Source organism: Odontomachus brunneus, unplaced genomic scaffold (assembly GCF_010583005.1).
Source record: "Odontomachus brunneus isolate Ranch 3 - 2012 unplaced genomic scaffold, Obru_v1 Obru_scaffold_032, whole genome shotgun sequence".
Taxonomy (NCBI): Eukaryota; Metazoa; Arthropoda; class Insecta; order Hymenoptera; family Formicidae; genus Odontomachus; species Odontomachus brunneus.
The window spans coordinates 2110847-2134528 of record NW_022639482.1 but is presented as its reverse complement, the minus strand read 5'-3'; the positions used below and the strand labels follow the sequence as shown (position 1 = coordinate 2134528).

Sequence of the window (23682 nt, the reverse complement as noted above, 5' to 3'; positions counted from 1 at the left end):
TTTTTTCAAATCAAAATAGTGCAAAAGCACATGTCGAAAAAACACTTTATCGCGTTCCATTTTTCACAAAGCAAAAGAAATTGTTGTTTAGGAAAATAATTGTGTATGCTGACTGAATGTTATCGAGAAATGTCGAAATTAATCACAAACTACCTGTTTCGTTAGTAATGACTACTAGAACTGTTTGCATTGCCATCTAACATTTGCGGGCGGAAACTAAGTTAAGGTCCTAATATATTCCAGATAGCCAAACCTGCGCAAACAAATTTTGAACAGAGCCTGCTACAAATTTTTGATGACAAAAAGATAACGAATCCAACACAGGATTTGTTACATCTGACTGTGTCACGTCTTAGTTGTTTTTAAAACGTGTTAATTGTCCTTTTTGGGTCAATGGTGTGATTGTGAGTGGGTAAATGTGTAAACGTATGTGTGTGAACAATAATGATTTTACTTACTGATTTTGGTTTTGTATTGATTCTTTTTTTTAAGTAATTATTTTGAAGTCCTTCTTGTACTGTAGTTACTGAAGAGGTAGGATCGGACTTAAGAGGTTGGTGAAGGTTTGGGAATATGAGTAAAGTGCGACGCTTAGGAATTGGTCAGGAGATATGTTAGGAAAACAAACCTTTGTCTCAATTGTTATGTATATTGTTTGTTTTTTTTAAAGGTTTAATTAATTATAAACTGGCTGACTGATTGATTGTTTATCTATCTGATCAATCTGATCTGATCTTACTATTAGAATTACTACTACTGTGGGTAGTTGCACCCGTTTTTATAGGCAGGTGGCGAGATACCCCCGCGCGAGTTCTCACCACCTTTTAGTAGAAGGGGAAAGATGCTTCTCACGACATGTAAGCAATAATCAATAGTTAGATTTTGACACCTTTTATCAATCTATTGTTCATTGACAACCAGAGCATTTACTACATTCCTGGCGGTAACATAAGGTGCACTCGATCGAAATGAAGAGGAGTTACATCGGACGTAACAGCTACCAAACTGCCACCAGAAATGTGACAGAGCCTGCTGATAGACAATCCGGACAGATTGGCAGCAGAAATCGAGCAGACCCTGCTGCGCGACATCAGCGCGGTTTCTGCTGCCAATCATGCATCAATTTCCTATATTTAAAAACTAAAAATCTACGTAGTTGTTTGCAAAATGCTACAGAACTTTTTTGTTCAGTTTAACCCTAACCTACAAGCACACGACGGCAGATGTCGCCATCACAGTTCATCTATCATACTACGCGTGATCATTCATGATCAATTGATATTCTTCAATTGATAACCAAAAATCTCTGATTATTTATCAAAGAAGAGGAATCTTATTTTTAGTTTGATTTAATCTATCAGTAAAGGAATCTTGTTTTTAGTTTGATTTAATCTATCAGTAGAGGGATCTTGTTTTTAGTTTGACTTAATCTATCAGTAGAGGAATCTTGTTTTTAGTTTGACTTAATCTATTATACTAATGTAATACACTAATGTACACGAGGTTTGGGGCGCTTAGTGTCAGACACCCTATATACAAGAGACGATTGAGAGCGCAGGGGACGGTTTAAAGAATGTAGGCGTACAACTATCGACGAAATCTAGAAACATCGCGCGCCACGAGGAGGCGGTTATCGACGAAATCTCGTGGAGAAGCTTTAACGGTATGCGAGACCGGTCGCGAAGTTGCTCGTAACAGCAGAGGAGCGTTGAATTTACTGATCGGCGGGGCTTGTCGATTCCGCGCATAAGCCGTTGTCGTACATTGCCGCGAGAAGATATCGCGATGTAAATCCATTGGTCGCTTTTGTTACTAACTCGTTTGAATAAATATACGCTCTCGCGCGGTGAAACGAGACGGTCCGCGCGCACGTATAAAAAGAGCTCTCTCATATTGTTGAGGATATTATTTTTATGCGCGGACAACCTAGTTATGTGTGTACACGCTGTCGCGTCGGATCGCTCTCGGAAAGCTCGATACGGGCGTTGGCGTGAAGTTACAAGTTTGTTTGCGTTACTCGTAAGGACGTAATCCCAAATTTTACCAATGCTCAAGTCCCCTCTCGTCCACGATCACAACGTACGTAACAATTATGGTTCCGATACACACGAGAACGAATCCAGTGCTATCCGTCTCGATCCCACCGTTTGCTACGAAGTGCGATATTCTTCAAGATTATCTGTAAAGTGACAATCCGATCACGATCTCATTTAACAGAGATTGTGTTTCTGAAAGAAAGGAGGAGATAAGGATATCTAAAGTATTTGTTGATCTCTCTCTCTCTCTCTCTCTCTCTCTCTCTCTCAAAGATAAATATCTTTTATCAGCATTTGAACAGATTCAAAACATTCATCTTTCTCTACAATAAATCTATGTGACTATAAATTTTCTAATATTTTCTGTTTATTTTTTTCTTTAATATTTTTATTAGCAAAATTAAAGCAAAATTAGTCTTAAAATTATAAAGACGTGCCTGATAATTCTAGTCACTTTTTACCAGTGCATTTGTCATTGCGTTAATAATTCACTCTTGACTCTTAATTGGCTCATAATTGGCTCTTTCTATAATAAGTCTGTTTTTATACCCTAAGTTTACTCTGACTATAAGTTCTTAGCTACAAATAAACTAGTATCTTTCTTTTGTTTATTTTTTTAATTTTCTCACATAGCAAGATTGAATGATCACCAAATTATCGGAATGTTAAAGACATTCTTGGTAATTCACTTTTCATCGGTTTGTCATATTGCGTTGTATTTATGTATTTGTTCGCCGCACCTCACGCGCAAGATGTTACACGGTACGAAAAGGATGCGAAAGCATCTTTTAGCGGCGCATTCGCAACGGATCGCAAGATCGATCCGCAGAATCTAACAAGATTAAACGATCGCGCGGTGTATCATCTATGGAGGAGGAAGTTACGACTCGAGACGGAGTGCCTGTCGCTTCGCTCTTATTTTCATTTATGTCTGATAGCCGATCGGCTTTGAAACGGTAAAGCGATGAAGCGAGCGTGCATTAAGTCGCCGTTGTACATTAAACCGCGATCGTGGGTAACATGTGGTAAGGGAGATGAAGGGCGAGACGTTGCGGTCAACTAAAACGATTGGCCGGTCGTGAAAACAGTGGCGATCGCGCTTTCTTCCAAGAGGAGGAAATGAACCGTGTTTTATATGATCGTCGTCTTGAGGCAGCGCGATTACACTAACATATAATACATCCGATAGGCAGAATCGAGTTTTCAAGTCAGAGAAAAGTCGGGTATTAATCAAGCGGTATTCTCAGTTATCGCGTTATGTATTCGCATTATGTACTAAGTTTCTGCTATTATTCAACTACTGACTATTCATATTTCCGTCGTAGGAAAAGATTTATCCGCGCGTTGAACATATGAATGAATAAATAAATAATTAAATAAATATAATCATAAATATGATAAATATAATCATGATTAGGAGCTTTCAAGCGACTTCTGAAGCACGATGGATTCAACGTGATGCCCAGTGTTGCGAAAAATACGTCTCCTAGATTAACACGTGCGCTCACAAATAAATAATTACATAAATTATATAAAAACGTAATTTTATTCAATAAATAGTGAATTTATGAGTAGCTTCCTTGATGCGCCATTGGACGTTCTGGAAATACGCATCTGGTAAATAAACTCCTTAAAATTTTAGCTGCCGGTGAAACGGAGAGGGTGAAAGGTTGTTAACTCCGACATGCAGGTTGAAGGGACTACCTAACTAGCTCGGCCTGTTCAAAGATCAAAACAATTTACCGAGATAACTGTAACAGGGAACTCGCGCGCACGCTGGCCAATATTAACACGCATTGGTCTAGGTGGTCAATCTTGGCGCGAGATGATTGATAACCCTCTTGTAAGTGTTATCAGCTGCGGCGTGCACGCTGTTATGTTCACGTCAGGAACGTGACGCTGATAGACGGGCCTTGCCTTTTCCCCTCTCTTTCTTTCTTCCACTCGGGCTTTTCGACCCGCGACTTGTTGCCGTTAATTCAAAGCTACGTGTCGACGTGTTAAACTCGCCCCCTCCTTCCTCTTTTTTATATATACATCCTCGCTCGAATCTTTGATCCTCCTTCGCCTCTCTGTCCAGAACCTCGCTCTTTCTCCGTCAGTTAGTTCTGCGTCTTACTTCTTCCAACGGAGGACCTATATAGATATTAATGAAACGCCAAAGAGATTTTCATATCCTACGAAAAAAAATCTAACAGAATAATCTTATTCGGAGAATTATTTCAGTTTGGTTATGTTTCTGTCACATGTTATCCCAAATAATTAGCTTCAAAAATTTAAATTTTCGCGAGATCGCGCGGGAACATCTCGTTTCTAAATGTTTCCCTCCAAGTTACATATGTAGGGTGAGTCAATAACTATTGCCAACATTGAATAACTTCGAAGTAAAAAACAAAGGTGATTTTCAAATTTTCGAAGCTATTCTATTTACAAGGAAACCTAGCGAATCTAAAAATTCAAATCTTAATGAAACTTTGTATAAATAAGTTGAGTAAATAGGTGAATCTAGAAATTGTCCCACCCCAACTGAAAATTTCTAAGTTTATCTATTTACTCAACCTATATTCGTTCATAATAATTCATTCTATATAAGTTTCATTAACATCTGAATTTTCGAGTTTGCGAGATTCTTTTGTCACAAAAGAATCTCGCTTTTTATGGTGGTTGCGTTTTCTTCTGGGAGAAGTAATTTCAAAAATCTCAAGATCACGTTTTTGTTCTTTAAATATATTCAAAGTGGCAATAATCATAGACTCACCCTGTATATTGCTTGAAAGGAGTCACATTTCTTTTAATATGTTCTTGTTACGGCCTGCGGGCCGAAAATTATTAGACTTTAGGACTTCTCAAAAGTCACCGCTCGATCCCACATCCCTAACCGCCTCACAAACGCGAGCAGTCAACATTAACGGCACATTCGTATGCAGAGTCGAGTAGCTCTCGATCACAGGTGGTTCTTTCTCTCTTTGGGAGACGATTTGCTCTCCCTTGGAAGTCCCTCCTCCGAGCTCACCGAGTTCTGAGCGATTGCGGTGTCGACACCTCAAAGCGCATATAAACCCACATACATGCGGTTAAACCGATGACACGAGAGGAGGAGGAAGTGGGGTGCATGTGACAAGAGCGTAATGAATCTACCTTTCCGAGAGACGAGTGTACTTGGCGTACTCGAGGAAGGTCTCAAGATAGAAGAAACGCAACACGATGGAATTCGAAAACTGCACACGCGATTAATGTTGTCGCGACGACGACGAGGACGAGGACGAGGACGAAGAGGAGAAGTAAAGAGTGAACGAAGTCGTCGAATGGATCGGTGAAGGCGCACATTACGCGCCTCCTTCGCGGATAATCCTCCGATCAGCGGGACCTAATTATCTCGCTCCCGCGTTCGTAATTCCGTGAGCGCCCGCTAATCTCCGTTTGAACGTTTAAGTTCGCGTTGGCCCCGAGAGAATCGTCGTGATTAAGACCTTGAGTAAGGACCGATCAGAAACATTCTGTACGAGCTTAAGATACTCCACGATAACGCGACAAACTCTAAGAGCCAACTAATGAGCGCGAAGCAGGAGAAGGAAAAGCACTTGGTGGTTATCTCTCCTTCCCTCTCTTTCTCTTCCCTCTCTCTTTTCTTCCATCCCATCCTCCTTCTCATTTTCTGCCTCTCGTGGCTCGTGTTCCAACAAAAACGGGTCGGGGATCGTTCAGCAAGAAGAAGAGAACTTGAGTAGTCTTTGAACAGTAACGTGGGAAATCATCGTCGTTGGAGAAGGTGCGCATCGTCTACTCAAAAAAATAGTCTTGCAATCACATAGGGAATACCTAGATATGAGAAATTAGCTAAAATGGATAAATAACCAGCAAACACTGCGATATCGCATATGTTTTTATTTAATCAGTTGAGTGACAAAAACAGAATTCCTATCTGAACTGTTTGGGAAACTTAGCAAGAAAGTCCCTCTGTGGCGTTCATTCAGATTAAAGCCAGTCATACTTCTTATAAAAATTGATCATGGTAGACAAAAAATACAACAGACTAATGACGAGAGACGAATGTATGATCCTTACACTCACTTAAAACTTGCTTGCAGATAGTGCTAGAATGTTACTGTTGTAAATCCTATGTACTATTCTATGTACTAATTTTCTAGCACATGCAAAAACAATGGTAAATTTTAACTGTGATATTTAGAATTCTATCTGGACTAGCAAAATATTTTTTTAAGTAATTCGCCGCGGGTTAAGTCCGAAAAACGATACGATCCGCCAATTGATCAGTTGCTGCACCAAAGAAAATCTCACCTAGATTAACCAGTTCTCAATCAGTCAGCCTAAGGAAACAATTAGGACATAACCAAGAAAATTGGAATTTTTTCATTGGTTACAAAATATCTTATAGTATCAACGCATGTCCTTTTTTTATTATTATACATATGTAGACATATTTTGACATATTGACTTTTAAAATAAAGAACTGAATAAATTATATATTTAAGTAGGTAAAAAAATATTTATTTATTATGTTAGGTCAACGTCAAACAATCCACAGAGCATAACTTTCTATTCTTTTCTTCTAACATAAATCATTAACACAAAACTAATACATTGATAAAATTCTTAAAATAAAATCAAAGAATCAACGAAAAATCATCAGCGAAAAATCGATATAAAATGCACTTTTTTCATCCCACAAATAAAAACATTTTATATTATTTACTTTATTTTATGTAATAAATTGGGATAAATGACATTCGGTCTAGAGTTCTTTCAGGAAGCCTCTATAGAGAGCCAGAAATCGGGATGTCGCGCAAAATTTGGGATGGTCGGTGTCACCTAATCTCACCCTAATCTCACCTACACGTCATGCACGTTCATGCTCGCGGCCGGCGTTTTCGCGTAATAAGCCCGCGGCGTGATTCTCTTAATTATGTCCGCGCGGACGATAATCTCAGGCCCTCGTTAAGAGCTGGCCACGAGATCGCTGCCGACGCGCGCGCTCGGAATGAAACGATTTCAGTGTGATAAGTGGGATAGGTAAGGGACGCGGAGAGCTTTCGGTAGGTGTGCGGCAGGAATAATAGCGAAGGACGCCTAATAAACCTGCGGGTGCCCCGCTGCGCGCGGAAACGGAACGCGCCGGATGAGGTTGCGAGCCAATTACGGGGCGCCCGCGCGTAGCGCGCAAAGATCCCGAGGCCCGATTTATTCGATGCTTGTGTTGTCCGTTGTATACGACGGTATGTGCATGCACGAAAAGCGGACTCGAGAGAGAAACTATGATTATGCGTCGAGACTGGAACCGAGACGCTGAAAAGCTGTCGCATTTTTAGTTAATATCTTTTTATTTTTTAAACGTCATCTCCTCCGAGAACGGATTTGCATACGTGAATTTTGCGCGCGTTACTGCCCGAACGTGAAAACCTAAAAATTCCGACCGGTTTTCCTCTCTCTTAACGCTCCTCTCGCTTTTATCCTATATTTTCGTCTATAACTAATTTTAAAGCCTGAGTCCTACTCGCCATGCGACTCGTGATTGATTCGTATCGCTGTAATGAGACTGAGAATGATCTAATTTAACATATTTTTTTTTACTCGATGTAGTGATTTTAACTTCATGTGACTTCATGTGACACTTGCAATCTGCAACTTTGAATTTTCATTTTCTTACAGAAGGACGTGGAGAATATGGATGGGTGTTGACTCTAGTGATAGTCTCCTTAGTATCGGCTGGTATCGGAGCAGTGGCGATGATGATCTACTCCCACTGTCGAAGGTCAGTATACGCCTCTTTCTTACAAACACGCCTATTTTCGCGAGCAAACTAAATATTAAGAGAAAAAAATGGTCGAAAATTATCTTTTTATGCGACACGCGTAAGAATATATTTTGTCCTTGTTGAGGACAAAACTCTACTTTTGTATTCTATAACTGGTACTCTCTAAAGTACAATCAGTGTATTACTGGTAGTAATTAGTGGTTCAATTGTAAGTATAGCACTGCAATCAGTAAAATCTGACTGAGAGAATCAGTTGATAGTAGCGACTGTTCTTATTCTGAATGTAGTATGCAAACACAAACAATGTTATTGCACACTAAATCGCACGAAATACTTCTTTCTCTGGTTTAATAAGAAACATTTTTACTGGTTCACTTTTAAGAAATTATGATGGATTTTCGAAAACGATTGGCAAATTCGTTTTGCGCCGTGTAAAATCAATTGAATTTAATACTCGTTCAAATTGAAATTCTCGTGCACATAAACGGCGCACGGTTCAATTTCCGCGAGGATATGCTCCCTTCGGACACTTCGCGAAGAGAAACGGCGAGGTACTTCGATACGGATCGCCGCACCGGCAGATTCGCGAGCTGATCGCGGTTTCACCTTGCTGCGCGGCTCAACCGATTCTCTTAAATTACCACCCACCGGCGGATATCGTAATCGAGAGAGCGGATCGCCGCTAAGCGTGAGGATAAAGCAGGATCGCTAACTAGATCGGCTCACTGAGAAACCGACAGGTGATAGACGAACGGGGTGTAAAAAAGGTCGAGAGGGAGACCGATGTGATTGAATGTGCTCAACCTGAACGGAATATGTATTTTCTTTTTGTATATTTTTTATTTTTGTATATAAAAAACGTCCTTTTCATCGGGGAAAATAATTTATCAAACTTCATTACCGCGCTTCGCTCTTCACCAATAGTTTCCCTCGATAATTAGTTTATTTATGGCTATTTTTAATTTATCTGTTACAGGATAGTGAACGGTCGTGGCAGAGGTGAGTAAAATCCCTTCACGACACGCATATTACTCGTTAAACTGTACCTACGAAATTATCGCTCACGGAACTGCGCGAAATATCGTATCTGTGATCGTACATTATTTACGAACGTAACCAATAAGCAGATCTGTGATGCGATTCTGTAACTCGTTATTGCAGTTAACGATAATCTCGTTATCGTAGCTTTTCTACGATACGAAAAAGCTGTGTAACGATAACGAGACTGTCGTTAACTGCAATAACGAGTTATAGAATCGCACCACTGTTTAGTGCGAAATGCACTTTCGATTTACACAAACTTGAATGAAACTTCGCCTATCAGGAATCATCGGTAATGAAATTGGTGTAAGATTAGGCGGGTTCAAATGAAATAAGACCCGGACTTACCGTCGAGAAGCAGACTAGCCTTCCAATTATGTCGAATTAATATACCGTGTATTTGAAAGTAACATTTGTTTGAATATGTATTTTCTTTTTGTATATTTGTGATTTTTGTATGTAAAAAATGTTTTTTTTATCGGAGAAAATAATTTATCGAACTTCATTATCGCTGCGCTTCGCTAAGCAAATTTTTGTTTAATATTCTTGATTGGAATGCTAAACTTTCTAGAACTGAAAGTGTTGACTGAATAAATTTGATGACAAACTTGTGATAAATTTGCAGATATTTAAACTTATGAAGTACTTGAAAGTAAATTGGTATAGAATCACGATTAGGCGGCTTCAAATGGAATAAGATCCGGACTTACTGTCGAGACGCGGACTAGCCTTCCAATTATGTCGAATTAATATACCGTGTACAGCGCACGGCAGTTTTGCGGCGGTGCTGACAGGTCAGGCTCGAAACGATTCCCAATTATCTGAGTCCCCTACTGAGTTACAGGCGCGCGAGACCCCTCCATTCGCTCGTTTCTTTATCACACGTTAATATATGACATTCACATTCACAATAACGTCCTCTCGGATATCCTTTATGAAAGACCACACAAAGGTCTCCTTCAAGAGCGCTTCTTCCATTGTCGCGTCGTAAACCGCGAGTTGTAGAAAAATACATCATAATGTATGGACGGAGATAATTTTTTAAGTAAACGACGTCAAAATAATACGACAATTTAACAACGCACAATGCGAAAAATTGCGAGAATGTTGCTTGTCGCTTACACAATGCACTCTTCCCGACATTGTACTCGCGATATTATCATTATGACGCAGCGTAAACTTCGTCAACGACGCTCTGCAAAGTAGAAAGCTGCGAAATAAATCACCCGCTCCCGCCGATTCTCTATCGTATTATCGAAATTGATCGACTGGTGCCGTTTTCAATATAGAAAAAAAAGGTACGCTATACTTAATCAGAAATGTTTAATTGCGAGCAGCATAGTTGCATCAATCTAGTTATCTTTGTGTGATGATATGATACGATCTGACTCAATTATCCTGGTATATTAATACCATCAATGTTGTTGCGTGTGATCTGGTTGTAGCAACCAGAAATCTGTTAAGGTGGTATTTACCACAGGTACACTTTGCTTGGAGCAATCAGACATCTTCACTGCTGCAACGCCAGCAATTGCTCTGTGGTTGCAGCAACCACACAATTAGTTGTTTACTAGTGAATCTATTTGACACAACCAGCACTCACAAAAATGATCTTGCAGTCACATAGGAAAAATTATTTATACGGAAAAAGCAATCTCAGTTAAGTTAACGTGGCATGTTTGGTTTATAAGGAAAAAAACAAGATTTTTTTTCTTATAAATATGAGAAATTAGCTAAGATGGATAAATGACTAGTAGATACTGTTATATGCTAGTCATGTTTTTTTGTTTATTTAATCACTATTCATAAATTTCTATCTGAACTATTTGTGAAATTTAACAAGAAGATTTAATCTATCTGTGACGTCCATTTAGATTAAAACTAGTCACATTTCTTATAAAAATTAATTATAGTAGATACAAAAAAGTTAGCGACAAAAAACAAACGAATCTATAATTCTTATTTATAAATTTCCTTGCAAATATTGTTAGAAATATTGCTGCTGCTGTAAATTCTACGTTATCACAGACAATTTTCTAGTAGGTACAAAAAAACAACGATAAATTTTAACTGTGATATTTAAGATTCTATGCGGACCAGCAAAATATTCTTTCGAGTATTTTTTATGTGCTATACTACTACCTGATTAACGCCATACCGATTTTTGATTAATTTGATAACAGAATCCTGGTAACTTTAATGTTCTGGTTCGTTCATATTTCAACAGAAATATGGTTAATCCAATCAAACGTTCTTTTCCGTGCGAAAAAAGAAGAAAATAGAGCGGCAGTCAGTCGGACCAACCAACGTGACGCTCCAGGAACGTGAGACACTCTCGTATTAGGTGCCGTCTGTTATCGAGGGGCGAGGGTGACACGTAGCTCTCTCTCTCTCCCCCGACTACGTGTCGTCCACGGAGGTTGGCTCACGATGTCGCCGTCGCAGCCACGTAACGACGACCGTATCGGATCATTTCAGGCGGTGAAAGGGCCCGAACGGAAAATGGGGCCTCGTTCGCAAGCTCCTGCACACGAGCGTCGCGCATAACGGTGGCCACCGGCTGACGACGTGCGGCGACGGGCCCGTTGTCGGCGCCGAGGCGGACGGAGAACGACGCGACATGGCGTCGAGTGTCAGGCATCGATTGGAGTTTAATTAGTTCGCATAATGCAAGCCGTTAGTGTGCACTAACCGCGGCGCTCGTGTTCGCCGTCGTGCTGCTCCGTGTCGCGCGTTTAAAGGATAGCTTCAGGGGAGCTGCGCGACGCGACGCGACGGACGATACAAAGAAACGCGTCTAATTAACTTTCTGATTTAAAGTCAGCCGCGGTACGATACGATCGACGAGCAGCGGCGAACGCAAAAAGACAAGGAGCGGCCGGGAGGGCAGAGGGACCGCAGGGTGCTACCGCCTGGGACGCCGGGGTCACCCGAATTAATTATCCGACACTCGTTTCACCGCAGCCACCTCCCGAACCACGACTCTGGCCACCGTCGTGGGTTCTCTCGGGGCGCGAAGAGCGCTTAAATCCCCCGGCGGAATTAAGCGCAATCAAAGGAGAGAGGCGCTTCGCGAGATCTCCGTCGATTCAATGCAAATGTGCCGTCATGAGATTTCCTATCTACGATAATGCTGTTAGTAGTCCCTTCGCGTCGAAAATCAACGTCTGGGGTGGTCCACGGCGCGCAGTTCGTACTTGCGACTCGCGAGAGCGCGCGATTTCGTCGCTCCTGCCTCCGGGGACGACTCCTAATCCGGTTCTGGAGCGGATAAGAGAGGCACGAAATAGCCAAGATACAATTACGCGTTAAGACGCGATGATTTATTGCCACCGCTGGAAACAATGGCGGTCGTTAATCGCATAATGACACGTAGGAAGGGGGAAATTTCTCGGCGATGAAATGAGATCCTGTTTGGAAATGAGAATGGAAATTTTTACCATCGAGTATATAACAATCTATCTCTGTGCTCTCCATAAAACTTCTCGGCTATTAGATACATTTTCCATTTCACCAATTCATCTCTCTCACTGCACGCACACACACACACGCGCGTGCGTGTAGGGTGCAACATTTGAATCGGGGCACTTACATGTGTGAGAATGTAGTAAAATAAAAAAAATATTTCAGATGAATGTTATCGAATTTTAAAGAGCAGATATGGTAGTACTATGACCTTTGTAGTAAACACGCCAAGGTCTTTTCACGATCAGTTTACATTTTTTTAATGGAATTATATGGTTTTTAACACAAATCAACTCCTAGAGTCATTCTGTGTATAAAAGTACCGGGATAAAATCGGGATTTTATTTAAAATAATTCAAACTGGCTTTGAAAAAGCCTTGGCACGTTCAGCACAAACACAAGCTAACAGCACTCTATCGTTCTTTGAAACTCTACAACTTTAGTCTGAAACATTCTTTTTTATTTTGCTTTGTTTTTGTATACTTGGAAGTCTCAATTTAAATGTCGCACTCTATATATGATCTATAAAATCTACTAAATCTCTATAATTCGAATCAACAGCGATCCTGATCGAGAGTTCAGTCTGTGATCATGGAATGTAATCTCGTTATACCGACAATATTTCACGAGATTAGATTGAATATCTAATTTGGCAAAAAATGAATTAGTGAAAGTTCGTTAATAGTACATCCTCTCGCCATACGTAAGGATTGCCTTAAGTGCCACCGGGCGAGCCAGCGCATTAATGGACGGCTGAAAGAGGCTGTTCCCGTGCAAAAAAGAACGGGACTCTATACACGTTAGATTCCCCCGCGATCCCTCCAGATACAATGACGACCGGGGACTCGGGTAGAAAAGGTGAGGCGAATCCATTAATCGGCTTATCGCGCATCGACTGGAACGATATTTCGGATCAATCGGTGTGTATAATACGTCAGAAATTCACGATGCCAGCAACGTACGCCCGACGCGTTACACTCTCGCGCATATTGCTACACGAGATGAGATTCAGGATCTTCGCTTCATGGAAATCAGAATCTCGTATGAGATCAATCACAACGGATATATGATGAATTAAAGCGTGAGAGAGAAGGTAGATTATATGTCGTACACGCTTAATTAAACGACATATTTTTCTCTTGTTCTTCTTGATCAAACAAACCGATATTTCTCAATATCGTGTATAGGACTTTTATGTTCACTTTAATCCGTTCTATGTTTCCGCAAAAATTGCAAAGGAGAGTTTAGGATATTCCGCATAACAAACTTATCAATTCAAGAAGTGATGTAACGCGTAGACAGATGACTCACAATACAGAGGTCTCGGGTTCGAGTTGGATAAAGTTCTTCAAATACAATGGGTATCATCGAATTAATTAAATTTTTTAACTCAATTAATTAATTGTGATCCTTTGTAACAACTTTCAATTAAGAAAGTAATAAAATTTTCGCGTCTAACGTCTTCAGTTCTGCAACGGTGGGACCGAGAACCTTAATTATTAGCACACTAGAGAAAGGAGAATACCAATAATTATGTGGTTTATGCTATAATATCGTGTGTAAGTTCTCTTTTTACTTGATTTCGTTTAGATTTTACTTTATCGGAATATTAATTTTAATGTTAATTATCGTGGTACTTAATAATAATAAAAGTATGAGACTAGTTATTCCGAATGCCTAAAAAATTGCAAGCTCTAGGATATTGTCGCATATTGGATAACAATAAATATATTCTAACTTGTTTCTACATCTGTAACGTTTATTACGTTTCAATAATGTGTGAAGACTGCGAGCCCTTGTGATGATCCTTCGTACTTAATCCCTCGACGCGCGGGTTTGATCGTAATAAATCGTGTTAAATTCTTATCGTATGAGATCTCACACGCGGCACAACCAGACTAGGAGGCAGAGCGTGTGTTCTGCGCACGCCTTTAAGTTATCTGATCGTGACGAAAGAGCGTAACACTTGCCCCCCGTCGTCACGACATGCTCCCCGACGCTACGATTTTCACGTGTCTCCTAATTAATATTCCACCCATCTATCCCGACAATATTCGTTCGGGGCCGTATATCGCTGGTGAAACGCCACGACAGCACGGAAAAAGGACTGACGCGATCAATTAAATTCAATTGTAAAGTAGGAACTACCCAAGTCGAGTCGTTTCTACATTAGCCCTGCAAATTCCGTTGAATTTGAAGAGTCATTGAAAAATCTCGACATGTACAGTGAGTTGCAAAAAGGTTTAGACACAATGAAATTGAAAGCTCTCACCAAACTGTCAAAATTTTACTCTAACGGGCTTGCCTAATAATAATTATTATTAATATTTTTATTATTCACTATTATTCAATGCTCTTAATCATATCATTAAATATATTGTTAAATATATTATTATTGTGTAAGTCAATCGTGTATAATAATTCTCAATTTTGACAGGTTGGTGAATTCTCAATTTCATTGTATCTAAATCATTTTGCAACCTACTATACAGGATGTCCCAGATCACAATCTCTTGTGAGGAAGTAAAGCGGATTGAAATAAACACAAAAGTCCAATACCGTTTTACGATATTCGCAATAAATCTCAAGATTTTAATTAAAAAAGATTGATGAATAATCATGCGCGACGTGGTATATGAGCTGCAATTGCACCGTCTGCCGTTGTATACTTGTACATTAAGTCAAACTGAACAAAAAAGTCCTCTACCATTTTGCAAACAACATAGATTTTTAGATATTAATTAAAGAAAATTTGTACATTATGGTACATAATCATGTAACAATTTTCTTTGATTAATATCTAAAAATCTATGTTATTATTTGCAAGATGGTAGAGGACTTTTTTGTTCAGTTTGACTTAATGTACAAGTATACAACGGTAGACGGCGCAATTGCAGCTCATCTACCATATCGCGCATTATCATTCACCAATCTTTTTTAATTAATATCTCGACTATTATTGCGAATATCGCAAAATGGTATAGGACTTTGTTCGTCTCAATCCGCTTTCCGTCCTCACGAGAGATTGTGAAGGTGATCTGGGACACCCTGTATAAGCTACCTTAATGGCTTATCTTAATGCTATGATTGCTTACAGTTTTTCCTGTATTAAAGAGGCTCGAAGAAGTACTCGTTCAAGAATTATTTAATATTCAAACTTTTGAAGGTTGAGTGTTAAGGGATATAATTATCTCATGTAGAAATTTTCTTAGAGAGAAGCGAAAGACCACGTAAAAATATCCATACTTCTCAGAACAGTGCGCGTTTTTCTTTTCACATGCAATTTATTGCATTGCGTTCTTCTTATGATAAATGCAAGATTGCCTATCAATCTTATTTGTCTGAATTGTGAACGCATTGAGAAATGCTGCAAAGTGGTGCAGCTAGTAGTCGAGCAAAATTAATAGGAGGGCGGATGAAAAATTAACCAAAAATGCTTCGCTCAGGGCAGTAGAAAACCTGTTACGATATAATCGTACCGGAATTTTGTCGCGAAATCGCAACGAGAACTGGCTCTGTTGCGAAATGACGGGAGGATAAATCGTCGTGCTTACCGCAATAAACAGATTAGCGGCGAAATCGCGAGCCGTTTAGTAATCGCGCAATGATATTAGCAACAAAGCTGACTTTGCGGCTTTAATAAATAAACCGCGATTACATTTTCCACTTCGCGGTGTAATCGATGAGGACATCGAGCAGACGTCCGGACGTTAAGCGAAGTAGTCACGCATAATTGCAGATGTAACAGGTTTTCCGCTTTGTCATTATGACTCTAATCGCGTCAAATCGAGGCTGTAATAAAAGAGTACAAGCTATACTTACCGGTACGAGCTAACGACTTTTTAACGAAGGAGGTCAGCGTTAAGGAGAACGAGAGTAGAACTATGATTACACTGTACAATTATAACCATGATTATACCGTACAATTAACTCTGTGAATGTTTCGTTGACCGATCATTTCACGGTGAAATTACAAGTTGACGGTGTAGATCGAGCGGTTAAAATTAGAATCTCACATACGTCACAACTCAAACGCGACCCTTTTGTTTCTCGGAGATCGACCCAAGGCGATTGTGGACTTGGTGATTACTGAGAAATTTGATGGATCAGCGAAAGTAGAGACGCCTTAATTCTCGAGAGATGTTACGAGCGAAACTAATCATTTGTAGAAATCGTGCGGGCCTCGAGCAGTACGAAAGAACTGCGCGAGAACGCCTCAAAGTCGAAATTGCCTACCGCGCAATGTCGGGCGTTCCGTAAAAACGCGAAGAGGCCGGCGAAAGCGCGGATCGGAATAATCAACCATTTCCGACGCGTCCATCAAGCGCCCGTTGTTGCGAACGAAACGCGTCTCTCGCGGGCGAGCGAGCGAACTCGCGGCTTCTTCTTCGAAGTATAAATAAAATAGTAGTTCGCCTCGCGGCGGACGACGGCATTTAAACGCGCTTCGCGCGCAGAAACGTGCGCCGCCGCGGCGCGCGGGGGTAGGTAATGCGATAAACGAGAAACCAGTCTCTCTATTTCCCCGGCGCTCGAGTAAGACAGCGGCCGGCTTTTCAGGCCATCGCGACATGCCCTTCGAACACGAAGGGACCAAGGAGTTGCGACTCGTACGTGCGTAGATTATGAGACCGTCGTGGCCCGGTGAGTGGCACAGATCAAGAAAGAGGGGAAGAGAAAGGTGCTTCTCTGGCAACAAGGAGTCACGAGATTCCCTTAATCTCGTCGTTTTTTTCTCCCTCTCTTTCCCTCTCTGTCGTATTCTCATGTCTGCTTACCGTTGCGGCGGCGCTTCTGATCTACGAATTCCGAGATCCCTTTTCCTGTCCTCCTCTTACACCCTCTGCCTCTTGTGTGCCCTCTCTCCTCCCCTTCCTCTACTCCTCTCTTGTCCCGGTTTCTCCAGCAGCCATCCCGCTGTACTACTCGCCAGTACGCTCCGCGCAACCCTCTAGCCCGCGTTTCTATGAGGGCCCATGACGGCGCGATGACAGGTCCACAATGAGGCCATACAGAAAACAGCCGGTGTTTGCTTCGTACGCGGACGCACGTCATAATGCGTTGATTCGGGTCCGTTCATCGTGTCGTGTCGTCTACATGCACAACGACCGGTATTTCTATCTGCGTGCAGGGTAGGGTGACCGACCGTCCCGAATTTTGCGGGACATCCCGATTTTCGGTTCTTCGTGAAGGCGTCCCGAAAGAACCCTAGACGGGACGTCATATGGCATAAAGGCGCAAATTTTGCAATCTGATATAGGGGAATCTGAGGCACAATGGAGTATCGTCGATAACTTTTTTAAGAGGTACTGCTGTACCTCTTAAAATTAATATTATTAAAGTTAATATTATTGCTGTATGATAAAATATTTTACAATTATCACTCTTAGATGTTTCTTCCTGCATGCTATTATCAGTCGTCATAATACGATAGAAAACGTAATAAGATTGCTTTGAAGAAAGTAATAATTTCGTCCTTTCTATTTTTTCAAAGTAATGTTAGCGTTTTTTTATAATGGACATTTCGAAGAACGTTTCGATAGAATATGAAGTTAATTTATTTACGAGGGAGTCCGATTAAAGGTACAAGCAAAAATTACACTAACATTTATATTTAAAGAAAATATTTAATACATTCCACAAAAAACTACATACTTTTGTTTATTTCTCGACATAATCTCCGTAAACGTTGAGACATTTATCCCAGCGTGACACTAGTTTGAACATCTCTTCACGGTACTGCTGCTTGTCAAGTCGCTGGAAGTGTTATTGAAGCTGTTATTGCGCGATTACGATTATGCGAAGGAGTTAAAGTACTTTTGCACGATGGCGCAAGACCCCACACGTCAAATCAAACCAAACTCCGTATATACTCCGTATATATGGAGGATGTTGCAGGACCTCCCAATTCTGCTGTGTCAACCACAGTTTGGTTTGATTTGACGTGTGGGGTCTTGCGCCATCGTGCAAAAGTTTAACTCCTTCGCGTAATCGTAATCGCGCAATAACAGCTTCAATAACACTTCAAGTGACTTGACAAGCAGCAGTACCGTGAAGGGATGTTCAAACTAGTGTCACGCTAGGATAAATGTCTCAACGTTTATGGAGATTATGTCGAGAAATAAACAAAAGTATGTAGTTTTTTGTGGAATATATTAAATATTTTCTTTAAATATAAATGTTAGTGTAATTTGTGTTTGTACCTTTAATATCGGATCCCCCTCGTATTTTTAATATGTTTAAAACTTACTTAAAGCTTACGACCTCCACAATAACCCAGTACCTCTCATCAATGAAGAAATTCCGATTGTTTTTATCATCTCCCGATTTGTTAAGGTCGATATTCCGAAACTGGCGGATTAAAAGTCGGTCACCCTAACACTGGGATAGATATACGCAGTGTATCGGAATTCCCGACCTCAGCTGGCCGCACTTCGTGTGCTTCACCGCCGCGCGAGAAGCGCATCTCACGATGCAGCCATCAGGGAGAAAAGTTGTTAGGCCCCCAGAAACGCGAGCCAACGAAATTCGAGCGCGACTTTCGCATCGCGTCCTTTCGATGTGACGTCAACGAATTTTTCCGGAGCAACGAGCCGTGCGACTGAACGGGATTCTCTTCGCTTTTTGTTCCAGCTAGCTGCTGTGGCGTCGGTACGGAGGACTCCAGCGTACCCGAGGCCGGTGGGCCCGCGGGGGCGGGTGTTGCAGGCGGCGGGGTGGCCGTCATACCCGATCGGCCGCCTCTCGAATTAGACAAATTACCACCTTATCACGACGTAGCGCCTAGTCCAGGTGAGTGTTATTACGCGATACGCTCGCCGTCCGAGACGCTTCTCATGCATATGCGTGCACGCCGTCCGGCGATCACTGAGAAATGGCCGCTCGTTACTCGCGTGTTCCCGACACGTTACGTCGTGTGTTGTGATCGTGGACGCGGTAGCACGGCGTCTCTTGTGCCCGAGAGTACGTCTCATTTCACTCGCTGCAGAAAATCGAGCTCGCAGAACCGGATCTCACGACTCGTTTCTCAACGGCGTTTTCAACTAGTCGATAGCCGTGTAAGATCTTTCGTGACAATTACAACGAGTGCGCATCTGTATCTCACGATAAGGCGGCACTGAGCGCAATAAGAAGGCACCGGATCAAGTGAATCTCGGAGTCATGTTGGCAGAGTGTTTTGTTGTAGCTTTGTTGCGAGAGAAGCAGTGAGTAAAGAAACCGCAAAGTGACACAAATGTCCCAGTAATTGAACTTTGCCACAATGATTGAAACATTAATAATATATTTGTATTTAACATTTCTAAAGAAGTTTTTGAAATATACAAACGAAACGCGTGGTCAGTGTGACCCGGTTTTTCCTATTGTGTGTCGAAAAACTCGTTGGAAAGTCGTTGGGAAAGAGTGAAAACGAGTCCATCGGAATCGGTCTGATGGTGTCGTTTGCCCGGGATAGACTTTTAGTGAGCATGAAAATCGATTTTATGATACAGAAGAGACGACCCAGACAGCACAATCTTTCAAAGATGTCCCAAAGACATCTTGAGGACTTCTAAATGTCCGCATAAGTCCTCAGGATATCCCTTAAAGATTTTGTGCTATCTGGGGACGTAACGACAGTTCGACTCTTTGATTGTTATCGATGGCGCGTATCCATTCTATGATCATGCAAGGATGATAGAAAAACCATCTAACACATTGCTTAGCTTCCTATCGCTCACTGTCTAATTACGTTAAGCAGTTCTACTAATTACTACGGCTCTCGAATCGTTGGTGAAATCGGACTTTAGGGCACAACGTGTGGTCATGGCTGGGTTCTCGGCGAGGCGGCGGCACACCGGGAGTCGTCACGACGCCGCTCTCCCTTCCGCAGCATCGACGAGCGATGAATCTCCCGGTCGAGAATCACTACACCCACATGCAAACTGACGAGGCGCTGTACGCTGAACTGGACTCTCAGGCCGCGAGCTATGCGAGCGATCTGCAGTTACAAATGAGAGGAAGCTCGACGTACGGTACGACTTCCGGCGGCCAGGACGACGAATATCACGAGCTGGATGCTGCGAGATTACATCGTCATTACGGGGGCAGCGACGGTTCGTTGCAGACCGACACACTTCGCACTCGGCACAGCAAGAGGTGAGACATGTGACCTCATTTCCATGGCAGGTGTTAAATGTGAAGTAAATTAATGATTTTATTAAAAATATAATTTTTTTACTGTGTGTAAATAAAATTAAAGAATTATTAAGGTTTAGCAACCGATACCACAAGCCTAGCTAAAGTTATTCGTTAATATTTAAATATTTAAATTATTTCATCATATTTATCTATGTTTAGTCAAAATATTAGGTGGTAAACTTAGTTCCTGCGGCTCACAGTTAGATGACGTTAGTTGTAGGTGTAATTTATTTTGACATCTGAAACTGGCTGCATTTTAGAGGTTAGACATTTGTCAATAAAATTCAGTGCGAAGAGATTCATTTAAGCGAGCAGTGCTATTTTTTCTTTTGATTAAATATGGAAGATAAGTTGTTTTTTCGACATGTGCTGCTTCATTACTTTGACTTGAAAAAAACTGCAGCTGCAGCTCATAAATTGCTTTTCGAAGCTTATGGCAATTATGCTCCATCGGAAAGAACATGCCAAGTATGGTTTCAGCGATTTAAGAGTGGTGATTTTGATGTCAATGATAAAGAACGCTCAGGCCAACCGAAAAAGTTTGAAGACACCGATTTGCAGGCATTATTGGACGAAAACTCTACTCAAACGCTCCAAGAATTGTCTGCAGCATTAAATGTTACTCCGATGACTGTTTCCAAACGTCTACATGCAATGGGAAAAATTCAAAAGGAGGGAAAATGGGTACCACACGAATTAAACCGCAGGAACTAAGTTTACCACCTAATATTTCACCAAAGCATCTGGTAACTCTTGCCCAAGCTTAATGGTTATTACTAAATCTTTTTTACAGTGCATGATTCTTATTAAGTAGAAATCGTTAATTTTTTCTGGATAATAAATAGATACTGTTGAAATAAACGGTTCATTACGATACGTATTACATAGAGAAAAAATTTGATGAAATATTACGTTATTGTCTTGAATAATATACGTAACTCATTGTACTCGAGGAAAAAGTTGTACTTAAGTTGAATTAAACCAGATGCCAGAAGATCGTTTCCCTGACATTTCCTAGATCGATAACGAGCTCGGTTTTGTTCTATCATCGCCCTCTAAGAGCGCTTAATTGCGCGTATAACAACGTGCGCGCGCTCACGCACGCACGCGTCCGATACGCACCGGCGCGCGTAATCGGCAGATATCGATGCGGCCGATATACGCCGTACATATGTTAATGGCCGGCATTCCGATCGGAACGGCCGTCGTTCCGACGATTATTGAGAGCCTCGTTATCCGGCTGCTTCCAGGATACAAGAGCCGGACTACGAGATGTACGAGAACGGCCCGTCGACGCCGGTGCCGCCGGGTCAGCATCATCATCACCACCATCACCATCACCACAATCATCATCATCATCAGCATCAGGAGCTGAGGATCGGCGGCAGCAGGAACAGCGAGCATCCCTCGTACCAGAACACAGCGTACACCGGAAGCGACGCCGAGCCGGACGGGCCGACGTTGAGCAGCGCTCCCAGCAGCGCTTACTATAGCGATCTCAGTTCGAACTCGGCGAATCAGCAGATACCGACCGCCGCGGTGTCGTCGTCCGCGATGACGACAACGACGACGACAACGGCAGCGGCGGCAGCGGCGGCGGCGGCAGCGGCGGCGGCGGCGGCGGCGGCGGTGGCAACAGCAACGGCGACGACGACGACAAACCTGCACCTGAGTCCGCAGAGTTTGGACACGTCGCAATACAGATTGGCGGCGATTAACGAGAACACGGTGCCTTCGGATTATATTTAATTAATATTTAAAAAAGGAAATGTGTATGTGTGTAAAGTTGGAGAGGAAATACGATATGAACGATCGCCACTGGGAGCAAGCTGCGTTCATCTCCCGTGAACGAGAAGAGTATTGGTGCGGCTGCAACAATTCGACGCTCTTCCTCTTTGCGGAGGACGACAGGAAGTCTCTTGGGTCTCTCTCTTGGGAGATAAGAATGGGGGGAAGGGGAGGGAATGAGAGCACAGACAAAAGGCCGTTGAGATTTCTCGTCGCTGTAACGTGACTCGGAAGTTGCCTTTCAAAAACGATGTTTCACGGCTCGCAAGTTTTGTGAGCCGTGCAAGCGGAATCGAGCTCGAGGAGCGTTCGCGTTACGTTGGAGCGGAGCGTTGTCGCTTAACCCGGCGAATGCGCCAGAGACCGGTTCCGGATGAAATCGATTTCTTGCTCGGTGACGCTCCACTTGTCCCTTTGTCGCCACACTTTGCGGTCCTGTTAAGACAATCGACTTTCGCGACACGCGAATCGACAGCTCAAGCGTCGCGAATCGATCGGTAGCGGCGCGCCAGTCTCTCCCGTCGCTTTTGCGCGCTAACAAAATAGCCGGCCGTTGCTCGAAATTTTTCTACGAACGCAAGACAAGCGGAAGAGGGACTGGTTGGCAGGTAAGTGACCGGAGCGAATCGTGTCACTGGAATCGATGCACGTGAAAACACTCGCGCGACAAGGACGGGGTGCGATTTTCGCGGCCTGCGACGACAGGTCTCAGCGTCGTCCGTCACCGTGAAATCGCGGACGTGCGTTCATGTGTGAACGTGTGATTGTGTCAGTTAAAAGTACCGGTAAATTCGCGCGCACGCTTCCTCCTGACATCCGTCGCAGCCACACGGATATTGCGCGTGACTACGTGCCGGCTCAAGGACTGTATTCTTGATGTACACGGAAAAAAAGATTGGATTATAACGAAATGTCTAATGAAATATGGGCGAACCTGTGGAAGCTATCAGAATTCTGTTCAAGTTAACAAATTTTTGGTTAATCAAATATAAGACTTCTGATTAACCAGAAATCTAGTAACTTCAACCGGAATTTCTAGCTCGTTTATGTTTCATTAGACATTGATTAGATTTACGTATTCAGCGTTTAAATACATATAGAAAAGAAGTTTTGTTAATTGATCCAAATTTTTTTCCGTGTGTATGAGTGTTAAATACGTCCTTTTGATTCTTAAAGTAAAATAACTTTATACAGAACGCTCGTATACGAATCATGGAATTCTGAATTAAAAGGGTGTATTTGAGTAGTATTTTAATACGCATCGAGAATATAGCTCCAGACGCTCGGTTTACACTCGGTACCATGACGCAAAAACATAATGACATAATGACGTAAAGAAGCACACATTATAGTTTCTAATTAACTGTAACATAATTAATGTAAATTAATACCGTCTCGGAC

The 23682-nt window shown here is 41.9% G+C and overlaps 1 protein-coding gene across 1 annotated transcript in view; it reads left to right on the top strand.

Moving 5' to 3' along the window:
* LOC116843353 (TSC22 domain family protein 1-like) overlaps window positions 1-23682 on the top strand; it is a 118897-nt gene extending 95215 nt beyond the window's left edge. The window contains exons 3-7 of the mRNA XM_032813724.1: window positions 7704-7806; window positions 8786-8808; window positions 18949-19107; window positions 20103-20451; window positions 21744-23682. Of these exons, the coding sequence (XP_032669615.1) occupies window positions 7704-7806; window positions 8786-8808; window positions 18949-19107; window positions 20103-20451; window positions 21744-22242 (1133 nt within the window). The 3' untranslated portion in view covers window positions 22243-23682. The remainder of the gene's footprint in view (window positions 1-7703; window positions 7807-8785; window positions 8809-18948; window positions 19108-20102; window positions 20452-21743) is intronic.